This window comes from Aquila chrysaetos, chromosome 6 (genome assembly GCF_900496995.4).
Source record: "Aquila chrysaetos chrysaetos chromosome 6, bAquChr1.4, whole genome shotgun sequence".
Classification (NCBI taxonomy): domain Eukaryota; kingdom Metazoa; phylum Chordata; class Aves; order Accipitriformes; family Accipitridae; genus Aquila; species Aquila chrysaetos.
The window spans coordinates 11452973-11469121 of record NC_044009.1 but is presented as its reverse complement, the minus strand read 5'-3'; the positions used below and the strand labels follow the sequence as shown (position 1 = coordinate 11469121).

Genomic DNA, 16149 nt, shown 5'->3' with positions numbered 1-16149 from the left:
GCTAATAATTACATCACCCAAAGAGCTGCTGAAGTTTGAGTGTACCAGATGTGGCCTGCGGGCCTGTAGAGCCAGACTCTGATGGTATGTGAGCTTTATTTTTGCTCCTTGCATAATGTTGTGATTGTGAAAGATGGTAATAATTAAGATGAACTAAAATGAAGATTAACCGCTTCAATATTAGCCATGCATTTTAGACTTCTGTCTATTTTTCTTCATAACACGCCTGTATCAGAAATAGTGTGGCCGGCAGGAGCAGGGAAGTGATTGTTCCCCTGTACTCGGCACTGGTGATGCTACATCTCGAGTACTGTGTTCAGTTTTGGGCCCCTCACTCCAGGAAAGACATTGAGGTGCTGGAGCGTGTCCAGAGAAGGGCAACCAAGTTGGTGAGGGGCCTGGAGCACAAGTCTTATAAGGAGCAGCTGAGTTTAGTTTAGAGAAGAGGAGGCTGAGGGGAGACCTTATCGCTCTCTACAACTACCTGAAAGGGGGTTGTAGTGAGGTGGGTGCTGGTCTCTTCTGTCAGGTGGCTGGAGATAGGACAAGAGGAAATGGCCTCAAGTTGTGCCGTGGGAGGTTTAGATTGGATATTAGGAAAAATTTCTTTACTGAAAGGGTTGTCAGGCATTGGAACAGGCTGCCCAAGGAAGTGGTTGAGTCACCATCCCTGGAGCTGTTCAAAAAGCATGTAGACAAGGCACTTCAGGACATGGTTTAGTGGGCATGGTTGATGGTTGGACTGGATGATCTTGAAGGTCTTTTCCAACCTAAATGATTGTATGATTCTATGTTTCTATTTCCTGAAGAGTGAAACAAAAATATTGGTAGCTCTGGTTGTGGGTCCAATAATAACTGTAATAATCCAGTGAAGATAGTATAAGTCAAAACTAGTTTACGTCAAAGCAGGACTATGTACTGTCTGTTCGGCTAGATTTTTGTGAAGCGTAGGATGTAGGGCTTTCTTTTGACTGATTGAATACCTGAAATTCTGAGTGTGCATGTTATATTACAACACGTTATATTACACCTCATGGAGGTGAAGGAGATGTAGTTTCTAAAGGGCTTAAACTAACTGTTGAAGCTGACTCTTGCACAGACTGCCCACTTTCCTATAAAGCACCTCCAATTAGTTCAACTTCTCAGTTTATCTCACACAGTTTACATGCTGTGATTGTCTGTTGTTAATAAGCATTTCCCCTTTGTTTGTCAAGAACTGTTTTTGAGCTCATGGTGCATTATAGCATATACAAAAGCAAAATTTGCCTTCAAAGCAAACTTACCACCATGTCCCTGACTTGTAAACTTCATTCCCCTCCTTCATGTAGCTGTCTCTTTGGGGCCAGTGGATACACTGTTGTAAGCTTGTAGAGGTGAGATGATGCTCTTGCATGGTCACCTAAAGTAGTTTGAGTAAAAATACTTACAAGTATCCTATATTTTTAGACACCTTGTAGTGTTATTTTCCATTACGACATGTATGGTCCATTGTCCTGTATGCAAGATATTATGGAAAATGAATGTTCTACACTGTAATTTGACAATTTTCTTTTACAGGTTATTGGAACATATAATGTTAACATTTGCATAGAAATGGAAGAATTTGTAGTTCTCATTTATGTTATAGATATGGTTATTATCAGCAGGGTTGACGATAAATCTTGAATGCAAACTGCATGGACTGTTAATTCACACAACCTTCAAAAAAGCAGATAAGGAGGTGAGGAGGAAATCCTGTGAGGTGCTAAACATATTTCAGGATTTTGAACAAGATGCAGAGATGATTATAGGGAGAGAGAGCCTAGAAACATAAAATGGTATTCTATAAATCACCTGTACTTCATCTGTTGTGTTCAGAGGTGGTTGCTTCCTCTTTAGCAGCAAGTGTTGCTAATGAAACCAGGGACTTAGGTAAAAAGACAGGAAGGTTATTAGAAGCATGAATGGCTTGTTGGAAGCTACTGGTTTATTAGTGTGTACAGTACTGTAAGAAGTGGGAAGCCCTGTGTGCATGTATAGTGGGCCAGATGCCATCGCTGGCTTCATCCTCTGGTCTACATGCAAGCAGAAGTCATAGAATCATTTAGTTTGGAAAAGACCCTTAAGATCATCAAGTCCAGCCATTAACCTCACACTACCAAGTCCACCACTACCAAGTCTGCTCCTTCTGCTAGCCGAGATTGGTGTAAGGGGATGGACTGCTTCCTTCCCACCCTGATCACATGCCCAGGAGTTTTGGTGGGCTGGCAGGAGTCCTCCTTTACACCTTGCACCTCCTCTGGAGGCATTTGGGCCCCAGCTGTCCTTCAGGTAGAGTGAGTAGTAAATCTGTAGTATACCCTACCTAGAGTAGTGGCAGCTTTCACGGACCTGCCCCTCTGCCTGCTTTTGCCAGGGTGTTTTTTTGAGCCTTTTCGTAGGGCAAGTGCTGTAGCTGCCTTCAGCTTCTCTAGTGCTATCTGCACATAGGCTCAGTTATACCTTCGCACACAGGGGACCTCACAGTCCAGGTGGCCTTGTCTCTGGGGACCAATGTTGATCTCATCTCATGAGAGGGTGCTGCTTATGCACATCTTTTTCCCAACATCCATCCAAATGGACCTACTGATTTAACTTGCTCATTTCCAAGGGTGTATGTCCATTGAAACGTGTAACATAGTTTCTTTGCAGAAAGTATTGTCAGTCAAGCGTTCTTGACTTCAGGCAGTGCAAGCTATATTCAGAGAAAACAAAATAATTCTTGTGTGTGCTTGCCTGCTTTCATTTCCTGGCCTGTCTGAATCACTTTCGGACTAAGGTCAGAGTCCTCAGAAGTGTCCTGAATTTGCTTCCAGTTTGATCTTTTCCACTTTTGAACTCATATTCTCCTTCCTGTACCAGTTGCACCTTTGGATCATCCATTGCTTGTCTGCTGGACTTTCTAGCAGGACCCATTTCTTGTTTGTCCAGGGTCTTTGTCCAGGGAAGTTGCCATTTGAGTAAAGGACTATGCAAGTCTAGTGGCACAGCTTTTTAGTCTTTGCTTCTGTTTCGGAATGAAATTTAAAAGACTTCCCAGAAGGTTAAAGCGGAACTGTGTATCTGATGTAGCTGAAACACATAGGTGATTGTAAGCATCTTTACTCCTTTTGGTAGCTCGCTGGTAACTAAGCGTTGTATCCCAAGACCAGCAGTAGCATCATAGATGCTCTACAGATTTCACAAGATTGTTCTGCCTTGGATACTCTTAGTTCACATTTGGAGGTTGTCTTTACAATAACAAAATCTAATCATATAGGTTCATTTAAAAGCATGTATCCAGGAAAAATACTTGCAGACTTTGAGGAAAATAGACTTGACATATTTTTAATCATATATGTGTGGGTCAGTTTTGCAAGTGAATATTTTTTATGTATAATACATATAGATAAAAAAGCAACACATGTAAGTAAATTTAATATATAAATATATATGTATTTTATATACAATTATATAAATTTGTGGGGCTTTTTTTTTTTTTTAAGAGTGAAAGTCCTGCAGGAATATTAAGGCAGCCTTCAACAAAAGGATCAAGGCAACGCGCCAAACCCGGAGGAGAAGGTAACTAGAAGGAGGATATTATTTCTATTAAATATGCTGGAGGGTTATTGAATAGGAATAGCATAAGTACTTAAATATCCGTGTTTATTATTTTCAGTGCTTGTTTTATACTCCCAGTCTGCATTTATGAATCCAATAGGCAATTTTTCTGCATGGATTTGATACATAGAAAGTGGTGCTCAGTTCAGTTTGCTCGTGTTCCTCGTGCACAATTGCAGATATAAATTCAGCCTGCTCTTGATATTTATTGTGTTCTCTCTGAATGGGCTTTTTTAGTTGGTCTACAACTATTTCTTTTTCTATTAGTTTCCCAAGAACTGTTTCTTTGTTTAATAATCTAGCAAGTTTAGACAAATATGCCTTGCAAAACTTTGGCTTTTTTTTTTTTTTCCTGTGACCGAGGATTAGTGGACAGTATGTCTGAGTTGATTAAATTAATGCACATTACCCTTACATAAAGTCATATGTAAAAGTTTGTTGAATGTTTACAGCAGAGCAATATTCAGCACAGTATTTTTGTTTTAGTGAGACTTAAGATATGTTGTTTAAGGTTGTTTTAGTAAGATGAAAGACATTTGTGAGGCAAGATGTCCTTTCCTGTAGGGATAAATCATAAAGCCATGAACCCTGAATTTGTAACTTTATCACTTACTCATATTTGGGAAGAGTGCTCTTCCTAAATTTGGCTAGGGAATCCAAACTTCACTTATTTTCTCAATTTTTCAATTGTTTCTCAAGGATTTGAAGTCTTAGCATTTGGTCTTCAGAAATTTTGTGTTTATAAATGAGAAGATCATATTTGTCAACCCCCCCAAACAACAAAACTAAAAACAACAAAAAAATGCCTGTTCCCTGAGATTGAGTGAATGCAAAAAGGAATTTCCCTGGATATTTGTTTGATAAGGAGTACACTACAGCATCCACATTTGTGTTACACTTTCTGGGGTTTCTTCAGTGAAAAAATGGTTGGGTGAATTCAAGACTAGCCAAACCTTCCTTAGTGATTTCCATAGCTTGAGACACTTAAAATACTCCAGGTGTAAGCTGAAGAACAGGTGAAGATAAGGTGTTAAGCAAAACCTCTGGGTTGCAGCCCATTTGATGATTAGAGAAGATTCCTTTGAGTATTGCAATAATGGCACATGTTTGCAGATATTTGACTTTCTCCAATGTCTGTCATTACAGCTGTAGTCAACTGTATTGCACCTGGGCTGGTGTCAGTGTAGGACCTTCTGATTTGAGTTGGAACAGGGAAGGTGATCTGGGTATTACCAGTACTGAATCCTATCCCATGTCATCTTCCACAGTAGCTCAACCAGGTGTAAGGAACCAAGCCCTGCTGCATTTCTGCTGAGTGCTTGGGAAAGAAGGACAGATACTTATTGTTACAGAGGAATTGCCAGCAGGAAATAAGAATCTGTAAAATGCCTATCTCTCTGTGCTGGCCTGGAGTCGCCCCTGGTAGCGGTGTGGCCACCACCCTGAGTCTTGACAGTGGACAAGGCGGTAGCTCTATAGTCATCTCATCCTTGCTTCAGTGTTAAGTCTGTCAAGACTGTCACTTGTGGATAATAGATCTGTGGTATCCGTGCTTGCATGTTAGGAAGTGGATTGACATAAACTGTAATTGTATTGATTACAGGCCATTTTACCAGCCTTTTAATGATAGCCTCTTCTGAGTCTTTGTTGACTGGAGCTATTTAACAAATGGTATAATCATCAATAAACATCTCTCCTCATCTGCCTTGCACCTGCATTAGTCATTTCTCTTTGTCTCTTTGGACAAGATTTAAGTGAAAATTTTAGTCTTGGGGTGGTTTTAACTGAGTTTAATAGACAGTTTTGCCAGGCTTTGCATATAAGTAAATTATTTTATCTGTTAAGGTGCTTTATTGCAATTGATTATGTCACCAGCTTTTCTATGTAAGTGTATTAATTATTGTATTTGCATACTAACTGGAAACTAGATTCTCTTGAGAATATCCCAAGTACTTAATACTTTCACATTAGGAAAAAAGAAATCTAAACTTACTACTGCTAGCCCTTTGTATAAGAAAGCCAAGAAGAAGAGCCTAGAGAAACACGTAGGTAAGGAATAAAATTGGCTGGTACCCAGACCTCATACAACAGTGTAGCTGCAATTTCTGTCTGTATTTGAATGCCTTTTCCCCCCTACTCTTATTTCAGTGACTTGATTATTTACTATGATTCAAATTTTCTTTCAATGGTTTTGTGCCCAGGGCGCTAATATTTTATTTCTAATGAAGAAGTCACTGTACATAAATCAGTTTAACATCTCCGTTCAGAAGATATGATAACACCTGTGAATTGATACCTGTCAAAATAGCTAATTCTGGCTAAAGACTGGTACTGTTTAGACTAATGAACCATGAAGATCTTCATACACTTAATCTGCCAATGTCACTATTATTAATTTATGTAAAGAGATTGTGGGTTGCTGTGTGTCTTCCCAAACATCCATGTTTTCTTTGGGTTTCTTTTTTAGTAGGTTTCCATGTGTCTGAGGCAAAACGCTGAAGTTATATCAGAGCTTGGGTAGTGTTTTCAGAACAATCAATAGCCATGTTTTCAAAAGGACTTGGGGGGGGAAATTAAAAAGATGTTTAGGCACCTTAAATACCTTGGAAAAGATCTGGCACTTTGGAGATGAATGTCTGTTGACTTAGGAGCTTAATTGAAGTTGGTGCTTGAAAATCAAAAATTTTACATCACATCTCATGTACTTAAGTGCTGTGAGGCTTTAATAATTTTGCAGCTGAAAAATACCATCTGGATTCCATTAAATGTAGTCTTATTTTACTACTTAGTGATCCTTAGCTGATCCTATAACTTTTTTTATTTCCCAAGATTTGAATATTTGTTTTATAGCCTGAACTGGCACTAAACTACAGTGACCAGACATGCCCCATTTTATAGGATCGTCCCTTCTTTAAAATCAGGATCCAGTTTTTCTGATAAATGAAATATGGTTAATGACTTATCCTGTGTTTTGGCTTTAAGGTTAATATTTTAAAATACTCCTCATGATGCATCAAGCCAGTGCACTCAACTTTCGGTTTACCCAAGTGATAAATACTTTGCGGCATTAGCCCTCTTTTTGTTCTAAGGCAGCAGAGCTGCAATAGGTGAGTAGTGCTTATAGGTGCTCCAGTAAGCAATCCAGAGGGTAGTAAAAACCTCCTGGAGCTATGCTGATGCCTGTGCTGTTGCACACTGGTCTCTGTAATTACTGGTGATGATGATCAGAGCTTTCTATATTTTCTACTATTAACTGGAGATAAATAAATGCGCAACAGGAGAACGCAAAAGGACTAGTGTCATGACTAAACTTGTAGTAAACAAAACTGAAGTGGTGAATGAAGGACTAGTTAAGCAAAACCAGGTATATTTGCTATCCTGGTAATTAAAACGAGTTATACCAGCATTTACCCACCTTTATTACGAACAAATTCCTAATGGTATTGGAACAAATGTTTTGGTTTGGGTTTTTTTTTTGTAGTTAACGTTACATCTATTACTTCTCAGGCGATGACTGCTTTTATAGTTGCAACACGCCTTGTGGCAAAACTTGCATCATGCAATAGAGACCATTTTTGCTAATTTAGAAGTTGATTGATAAATTGAATGTAATTTTTTTTTTTAAACTTGAAGGTGCTCTTCATTGAGGTCTGAACAGGTTTCTGTTCAGACACTGAATTACTTTCTAAATGGAAATGATGGACTAAAGTGCTTCACTTTCCACTGTTGGTTTGGCTTTTCTGTTGAGCTCCAGACCTTATGGGTAACTTGTAGCACTGCTGTATGGGTTGATGATGAATGTTTAAATGCTAGTTTCAGTTTTATTAAATGACAATTCATCCTGGCCTTAGTCAGCACAAGTAAATGAAAGAGCCAGTTGACCTTTCTCTGCTGTGTGTTAATCTCCTAAACTAGTAGAACTCAGCATTTCTGCTGCAATGGACTATATGTCTTTGTGGATGCTTCCCATGGCATGGGTGGAGGAGTAGATCCTCCGCTAGTGATGTATATGTCCTGAAAGCTTCAGCTTTATGGTGTATGCAGTAATTTCATTGCTGGTTTTGGGAGTGTTGGATGTTTCAACCCAAGCATTAGGCAGGGCTCTATCTAGTAAACCTTTTCCCATGCTATCAAAACTGTTTACTCATTTGTTCTGGTGGTGGAAATGTTACTTGAGGTGTCCTGTCTGTAAATAGGGGCCCTTTGAATCTGTTCTTTACCTTTGCATTACAGTTACCTGTTGGCAGATATGGAGATTTGGAAGCGCTGGGTTCAGCTCCTGGGCAGCGCTTTGGGTACCTCTGTTTTAAACACACATGCTCTTTCTGTATCTGTAATCTTGCCTATTTCTGAATTTATTCTGCTTCTGCTGCATTTTGAGGAGTGTGAGAACTGAACGTATTACTCCAAGTGAAGGGGTATGTGTGTGTGTGTGTGTGTATATATATTTAATGATAAGACTAAAGCTAAATATTCTACCCATTCTGTAGATATCTTGACAAACTGAATAGTTTAACTTTTTTTGACCACGTGTGTTCAATGCACAGGTATATTTTCAGGAATGATGTACAAATGGTGCTGAATCGTTTCTCCTTTGCATCCCTCCACTCAGAATGTCTCTTCTCCCTGGGCAGATAATTTAGAAATCAGATGTGTACCTGAATATTTCAGCTTTCTTCTACTGTGTGTTACTTTGCTTTTGTCAACATCTTCCTATTGTAACTGGGGGAATTAAGGTCCATTGGTTAATGTAATTTAAGGTAATTGGTCCATTAAATGGTCTGTCTTTTTTTGCAAAAATAAAACTGGTTTAGGTAGCATCAAAAGTGAGCAGCGTTTGTGGACTAGGCTCTTCTGTGGCATTAACAGCAAGTTGTGGAGTTCAGCTACCAGAAATCAGCTTTTCTTGCTTGAAATTTCTTTATGGCTTTAGTATGAAATGTGTTTAAAGCTAAAGCCTTTGAAACAAACCAAACAGCATTATGCATTCCAAGTAGTATACAAATAATATTGTGTATTTTAGCAAATCAGACTTTATTAGGTAAATATTATATTGTTTCACCAGCTATCAGGCTAATAAATTATATCTGTAAATCGTTTCTGAATTGAGGAAGTTGCCGTTAGTTTGCAGTAACTTAAAGAGTTCAATCAGCGGTCATGTAAAAAGTCTTTGTGAATTTTGAATGTTATTTATTTACACTCAAGGTGGTTTATTAAACTAGGATAGCCCTTAAAGAAATAGTAAGTATAACAGGTATTTAACATGGCTGAATTTTTATTGTATCTCTGGTTTCATTTGACTATAAACTGTTTTGTTTTAGGAACTGTAGAAACAAACAGTGTGGCAGATGGAATTTCAGAGGACAGTGTTGCTAAACTGCAAGAGAAAGCTGAACCAGGACTTGCAGTAAAACAGAAAGGTAGGGAGAATAAAAACCTGACTGCCTTGGGAAGTCTAACTTGAGTGCTTTGGCATTGAACTTGAATCCATGCAGCTAAATGATTTAAGGAGGATGATTTACACTTAATCGAACTGCTGCCTTGTGTTTTAATCACATCATGTGATTAATGTCCTGGTTTGAAAAATGTATGTTCCCTGATAAAACAGTTACTTTTATTTTCTCTTTCCTTAATTTTACGAAGTTTTCAAAGAGACCAGCGCTTACAGTGTCCCAAGGAAAATACAGGGCTGCTGCACCTGAATCCCTTGGTGACTTGTTCTATGTAAGAACTGAATCATTGCATGTTGCCTTTTTATACAAGTATTTGGAAGTCTCACTTAGTGTTTCCATTTTACAGGTTTTTAGAGGAAAATTCCATCTCTGCATTCTTATTTCTCCATATTTTTTTTTCAAGTTGTATATAGCTCCCAAGACATACATTGTTAATGAGGTATTTGTATCCAGCTATGGTATACATAGAGCCATAGAAGCAAAATGTAGCAGGAAGAACTGAGATTTAAGCAAAAAGCTGCGTTTTTGTTCTCTCCAGATCCAGATGCTTGACCTAGTTGGGAGAGTTGATACCGTGTATGTGGGAGGTCAAAGGCTGTTTCCCAGTCCACCTGTGGCCTTCAGGGCCTCATAGCTGTGTCAGCCTAATGAAATGTAGATGGTTGGCCAAGGCATTGTGTGACCTTACACAACTGGGAGAACTTCCGCGCTAATTCCTTTTAATCTTTTGGAGCTGTCTTGTCTGTTGGAATGTATCTGTTATGGAATATAACTTTATATTCCTCTATTTATAATTTGAATGTATGTAAGAGGAGTAACCCCAGGTTCATTATTTATTTGGATTGGATTCTCAGGTGGTATAAGAACCAAATACTGTATTGACTGTTCTTTATTTTCAGCTTTATTCAATAAGATAGTATAACATAGTAGTATATTAGTGAACCTTAATTTTCTGTAGGTTCTTATAGAGATGAAATCATCATTTGCACATTTAATAGCTTTCACAGTTGGAATGTGAAATCAATTATGACGGTTGATAAGAACAGTCATTACAGATAACTAAGTTGGAAGCTATTTGAAGTAATCATAAGACAGTGATCACCTGCCCCTTCTTGCTGTGTTCTTGTGTCTTTAACTGCAAATGAAAGTTTCCAAAGGAAGAATCATTTATAGGATTTTAAAAACATTGTTTACTGGCTGAAATAAACTTATTTTCCTGGATCTTTTGGAGTATTATTTCTGCATTCTGCTTCAGTCTTATATTCTGTTTTTGAGCATTGAGGCTCTGAACCTTTCCATTGTGGGTTTTTTGGGTTTTTTTTAATGTAAATGAGGATTTGTCAGCATATTAGTTATTCTCCCTTGGTGTCCTCTATTAGGAATCCTCACTGGCTAGTTCATGGTAGCCTCTTAAATAAGAAGTATATGTTTAAAGCTTTCTGGCTAAAGGGTGTTTTGGCCTGCCTCAGCTGTTTGCTCCTACACCCCTGAAGTTACTTAGGTTTCACTTGCTTTAGAGATGTGCATATAAATGCACCCACTGTGGCAAGAAGGGAGGAACAGTTGGATTTCACAGTCACTCTATAAAAGTGTGGGCCTGCATGAGGCTTTTTCAGGAGCTGATGATGATGTAAGATTTTTCTGAACCATGTTATATTCTAAAACAAGCTTTTTGGGGAGTTTCAGTGGTACAGTTTATCTTCTCACAGTTTTGGTAGTTATGTTGAGGTACACTTCTCTGGGAGGAGTAATGCCAGGCTCCTTTCTAAAGTTTATCTCAAGGTAACCTTAAGATGTTGTCACTCATTCAGTTGAGCCATTACAGCCACCTGCCACCCATCCACAGAGAACTGGCATGTACGTAAAATATGAATGTCTTTTCCACCACAGGGTCTGGGAGGGCAGTGTCTTAAACCGAGTCGTGCTGATCCAGTTCTTCAGGCAGCGTGTGAATGCATGTGCTAACAGGAGGGAATGGAAAGTGTGAAGGCAGGAGTGCTTATTTGGTAGCAGTACCAGTTTACACTAGTGGAAGGGTTTAGGAAACTCTGCTTAGTTTGCCAGTGCGTGTTGAAGCATCCTAGAAATCACAGTCATTACAAGATGCTTAGGCACTGTCTTGTTTGCTTATGTAGCGGGTCCGTGATACTGTTTGGTTGGTTAATTGTGCATTAAGATTTATACTCCAGCTAACTGTAGTGGAATTAAATGGAAAGTAGGTGTTGAAACTGCTTGAAAATCACAGTTGCTGTCCTTCTGCAACTCCAAACCTACCTTTGGAGTAGGTTAGTCAGAGGGGAGCTGAAGATAGTTCTTTCACAAGGTTTTCAAAGGTTTAGGGGGTACTTGGGGCTACTCGAAAAAGAAGTATTACATTCTATGAACTGCTTCAGAATTTCCTCTGGACCTTTAATTTTTATATTTGTGGACTGTGTAAACTTACTTTGAAGGGTGAGTGGTCCCTGTGCTTTCCTAGTTCAAAATAGATTGGCATGGCTTTGGCTTTCAAATCTGTTGTACAGATTTATACAATTCACCTTTTACACATCTCATTTAACTTTCAGGAGTGTCTACTCAGATATTCTATCACGACAAACATTTTGATCCTCCATTGTCTTTTGACTTTTAAAAAAAGTTTCATTTCTGATGAGTGTGTTCACCTTAGTGACAATTGATGTTGTTAGCACAGAAGTGCAATTTTGTTGGAAATGCTCCCTAATGTGTTTGTCCGTATTCTCCCAGCCCCAGTAGTAGTTCCCAAGCAAGAAGCTGGCTGTAGTTCTTGTGTGCTTCATGCCTAACTTGGTCAGATTCTTACTAAAGAATTTATATAACTTATCTGAAAAATCAATGGATTTGTTATCTCCAGGTGAATTTGCCAGTGACTCAGGAACATTATAGTGCCAAAAGACCAGCACCCAACATACCAATGATAGTTAAAAACTTCTAATAGAAAAAACAGTGCTTTTTGATAAATAAAGCACTTCTCTAGTTTAGTGCTTTTTTTCCTTCTATGCTATGTATTAAAGAATTTTTAAACAGTAACAAAACATAATTTAGTTGTGTTTGAATGCTTTGAGTAGACTTTATCCAAGTAGTTTCTATTTAAAAGAATACCAAAAAGCCATCTATGAAAGTGCTTTGTCCTTCGCGTTAAGTGTTTTTTTAAAAAAAAAAAAAAAGTTTATGAGCATTTTATGGGTTCTAACTTGCAAATAAGCAGAGACTGTGGGGAACTTTTTGCAATATATTACGGGTAGTTTTTGCAACAACCAGATTAATAAAACGTACATTTTCCATTTTCTTAATGTCAGTACATGACTTTGTTTCCCTCCTTCTATTACCTATTGCGTTTGTGGCTTCTGTTTATATTAAAAGTGAAAGCGATCCACAAAACCTTTCTTCAAATAACTGGATAATTGGGCCAATAATGGACAGTGAATCTGGAAATCTCCTAGAAATCTGGTATATGTGAGGTCCCTGAAGCATCTCAGTTTGCTCTGTGCAGGTGTCACAGCACTGTGCTGTGATACAGTCACTGCTCTGTCTCCACTGGTGCTATGGGGCTGGCATAAACCAGGGACATGAGATTTTAGAGATGCTCCAAAAGCTAAATTTCTTTAGCAGGCTGCCCTCCTTGCTTAATGGTAGCTGTTTCTGTGAAAACAAAAATAGTGGTTCTTGCAGGCATTGTTTCCTGGGAGCTGGGTGTATAGAGAAGCAAGGGAGGACTGTACATGCTTCCCACAAACCTGCAGAAACCTGCTGTGCCAAAGGTCAGTGATGGCTTTCCAGTATGAGAAGTGAAGCTGTGCTATTAACAGACTGAAAGTAACACACAAAAAAATTAAAAATCCCGGATGTGCTCACGCCTGTTCCCAAGCCTGTCTGCATAAAGGCTGCCAAAGAGTTCTTTGTTTGGTCTGACTTACCCAGGGTACATGCGGTCACCAGTGGGCTGTCTCAGCTCCAGTGATTGCACATGCAGGCTACAAGCAGAGCCTTTATGCAATATCAAATACTCTATTAAGGAGCAGACTTCTGTTTTTTATTTCTCCGTACTTTTGTGATCTCCATCATGTGGGAAAACGCCTTCTGCTGTGTGGAAGGGGAATTTTGAAATCCCTATCACATCCATTAGGCAGGGATGCTAAATTAGGTACCCAGGGAAGCGCAAGAAGCTCGTGGTACAGCCAGCAACAGAGCACAACTTTCTGAATCAGGCCTGGCTCGGCCTTAACATAAGGACCACTCCAACTTGTGTCCCAATGACCATAGGATTGGCTGATGCACGGTGGTTGTTCCTGTACCAGTAAGACTGAGAGAAAACTTAACTGCTCAGCAGTTTTAAATGAGAAGATCCTACCTCTGAAGTGGCTTTTCAGAGAATATGCACAAACCCATTAGGAAAGTGGAATGCAGTAGACTCTGGGAAAGAACTTGCATTTCTTTGCCTAAACTTGGGCTTGTAAAAGCCCAGCTGGCTTGGCCTTTTTTCTTTCAATGGTGCCATTTGTTGGTGATTTCAGAGCAGAAGGACACTGAAGTGGACAATAGTGTTAGAGGAGTCCTTTACTGTGTGTGGCATTACATGGAAGAAATACTTACCAACAGATTGTTCATCTGAGCAAGCTTTCTAGATGGAATCCAAGAACACTGAAAGCTTTTTACCTCCCAAAATTATTAGTAGAAACACTAAAGCAGAAAGTGGTGAACGATGTCTATAATCCTGTGCAGTCAGATTGTCAAGGCAAAGATGTCATTTATCTTGTTCGGTGCCATTACAGAGAATGGTTTAACCTGAGCTTGGCAGGTGGGGGTTCGTGTTGTTAACTGCACTGAACTGGTCAGAGTAACTTGGTGGGAAACCCATCAACTGGGAAGGATTGGTTAAAGTGGTTCTGTGCGATTTAAATTTCAAATGGGGTCAGCCCTATGGAGAGCGTAACTATGGTTGGATTACAGAAGAAGCCCTCATCCTTGATTTGTAGAATCCTCATTGTTGAAAGGGACGGACAGATGGAGGTCAGCCATTCCAACCCCCTGCTCAAATCTGGGTCAACTAAGAATACTAGTAGAGGAAAATATGAAGTTAAGGTAAACAAAAGAAAGGTTTAAACAAAACCACAGCATAGAGAATACAGAGGGTTTTATTACAGCTTTTCCTCTTATGATTTTGTATAATGAGCAACTTGAAGTATTGCAAATGTTACCATGCAACTATGGAAGAATTGAGTGAGATGATGTCATTTTCACAGGAGAGAATTTCACAATATTAAGAAACAAATAAAAAATAAGGAAATCTTAAATGTTTTTTCAGTGTCCCTTTTGAATTATGAATGCTCCGAGATGTTTAAAAACTGGAAATTCACAAGATATTTGAGTTTATATAAGCTTATAGAACTTTATTTCTAATTTTAAAAGTTTGTCACGTGATGTATTTCATGAGCACAAGTTCAAATATAGTGGTGATAAGATTAAAAGTACTGTTGTAAGAAAAGTTAGATTTGCCTTGCCAGCTAAGCCAAAATTGTATGTTTGTTTTGTTTAATAGAAGAAGTGGATAATATGGCTCCTGAAAAGCATGCAGTATCTGAAAATGGTGAAGTACCTAATGATCTTCCACCTCAGCCCATCCAAAGGTTTGTTTCTATGCTTTATTCTGTTTGAATTGAACTATGACATGTCTGGAGGTAATACAGTCAGTCCATTCAAAAACAGCAAGGAAGCTTGGAGCAGTATGTTTCTGCTAGTGGTACTGAATAATAAATATTATCCCACATATGGTTTGCCTTTATTCACTTTCATTTCCTTCTACAAAGAAAACTGTAACATTGTGAAGTGTTTTGGACTTATTTTCTTAATCCATAAAGTGCTTCGATGTAATGTTATTATAATATGAGGGATGTGTGGAGAGTCTAATGAGAAGAACATTGCATTACGTACATGCATTTCATAAGTACGTAAGGTGTTCACAAGTAAGGTTTTATGGATAAGGTGATCTTGCCTTTTAAATCCCAATTTACTTTTTCTTTGCCCAGCAGAGGCTTGTGTTAATTGTTTCACTTGCAAAAATCATTTTTTTTCTGTTTACATTGTAGTGTGTACTGTTAATGCTAAATTTGTTGTTAATGGTAAATAACTGTGCTGTATACAGGCTGCTTTTTTAGTGAGACAAATCAAGAGGTGGTTTTACACAGAACCATAGGTTTTTTGGTTTTGGACACATTTTCTAGATTTTCCTAGACTCTTACTAGGATAGCAAGTATTGTGATATTAGATTGTATATTGGGGAGGTTTTTAGTGTTGTTAGGCTTTGGCTAGTTTACTCAGCTCATGTGTGGGTACATGTCTGTTCCTTTGGAGGATACGTGAGGCTTCCTTTGACAGTATAAATGAAAAAACCTCTTTGTTATTGCAGACGTATTCCGCGTCCTAGCAGTGCAAGACCAGCACCACCCCGAGTAAAACGTCAAGAAAGCACAGAGGTCTTACTTCCAGAAAGGTAAGGAATATGGGAGATACAGAGCAGATGTTTCTAGCTCTTGTGCCACACTATTCTTGGATCTTCTGTGCCTCACCTGCTGCTGAACAGCTGTAGGATGGATCACCTCACTGCTCCTTGTTTCAGACAGGAAAATTCAAGCCTGCTTTATTTGTTTTATTGTTTCTGCAAATCCAGTGCATTATCTAAATGTTGTGGTTGGTAGTCACATCTGGAAGTCCAAAAATATGATTTAATTTTTTTGCCTTTGGGAACTCTGAAACAGATAACCCTAGAATGTCAATCTAAACTACCGCTAGAAGAGAACTGTAAAACATGCAGTGAATATCCCATGTTCAAAAAAGGCTGAAACAGCCATGTGGAACTATGGACAAAATGGCTTACTTGATCTCTGATAAGTGCCAGTCACCGAAGTAGTGTGTTTAGAAGGAAAATATACGTCCTTTTGTGAGAGAACGATGGCTAACTGTTTTCAGAGTTGGGCAGTGAATGGAAATGACAGAATTTGATGTGCTTTTAGTTGGTTGGTGCTGCTTTACTTTATGGGAGGAAAGGAGGGTACTGCTGTCTCTT

At 38.7% G+C, this 16149-nt stretch overlaps 1 protein-coding gene across 5 annotated transcripts in view; it reads left to right on the top strand.

Moving 5' to 3' along the window:
- TRAF3IP1 (TRAF3 interacting protein 1) overlaps positions 1 to 16149 on the top strand; it is a 45273-nt gene that overhangs the window by 13643 nt on the left and 15481 nt on the right. For 4 of the 5 annotated variants that reach the window (XM_030018495.2, XM_030018494.2, XM_030018497.2 and 1 more), the window contains 4 exons: positions 3504 to 3579; positions 8940 to 9038; positions 14626 to 14713; positions 15493 to 15576. In XM_030018495.2, coding sequence (XP_029874355.1) covers positions 3504 to 3579; positions 8940 to 9038; positions 14626 to 14713; positions 15493 to 15576 — 347 coding nt within the window. The remainder of the gene's footprint in view (positions 1 to 3503; positions 3580 to 8939; positions 9039 to 14625; positions 14714 to 15492; positions 15577 to 16149) is intronic. The other variant, XM_030018493.2, reaches the window with a different exon arrangement.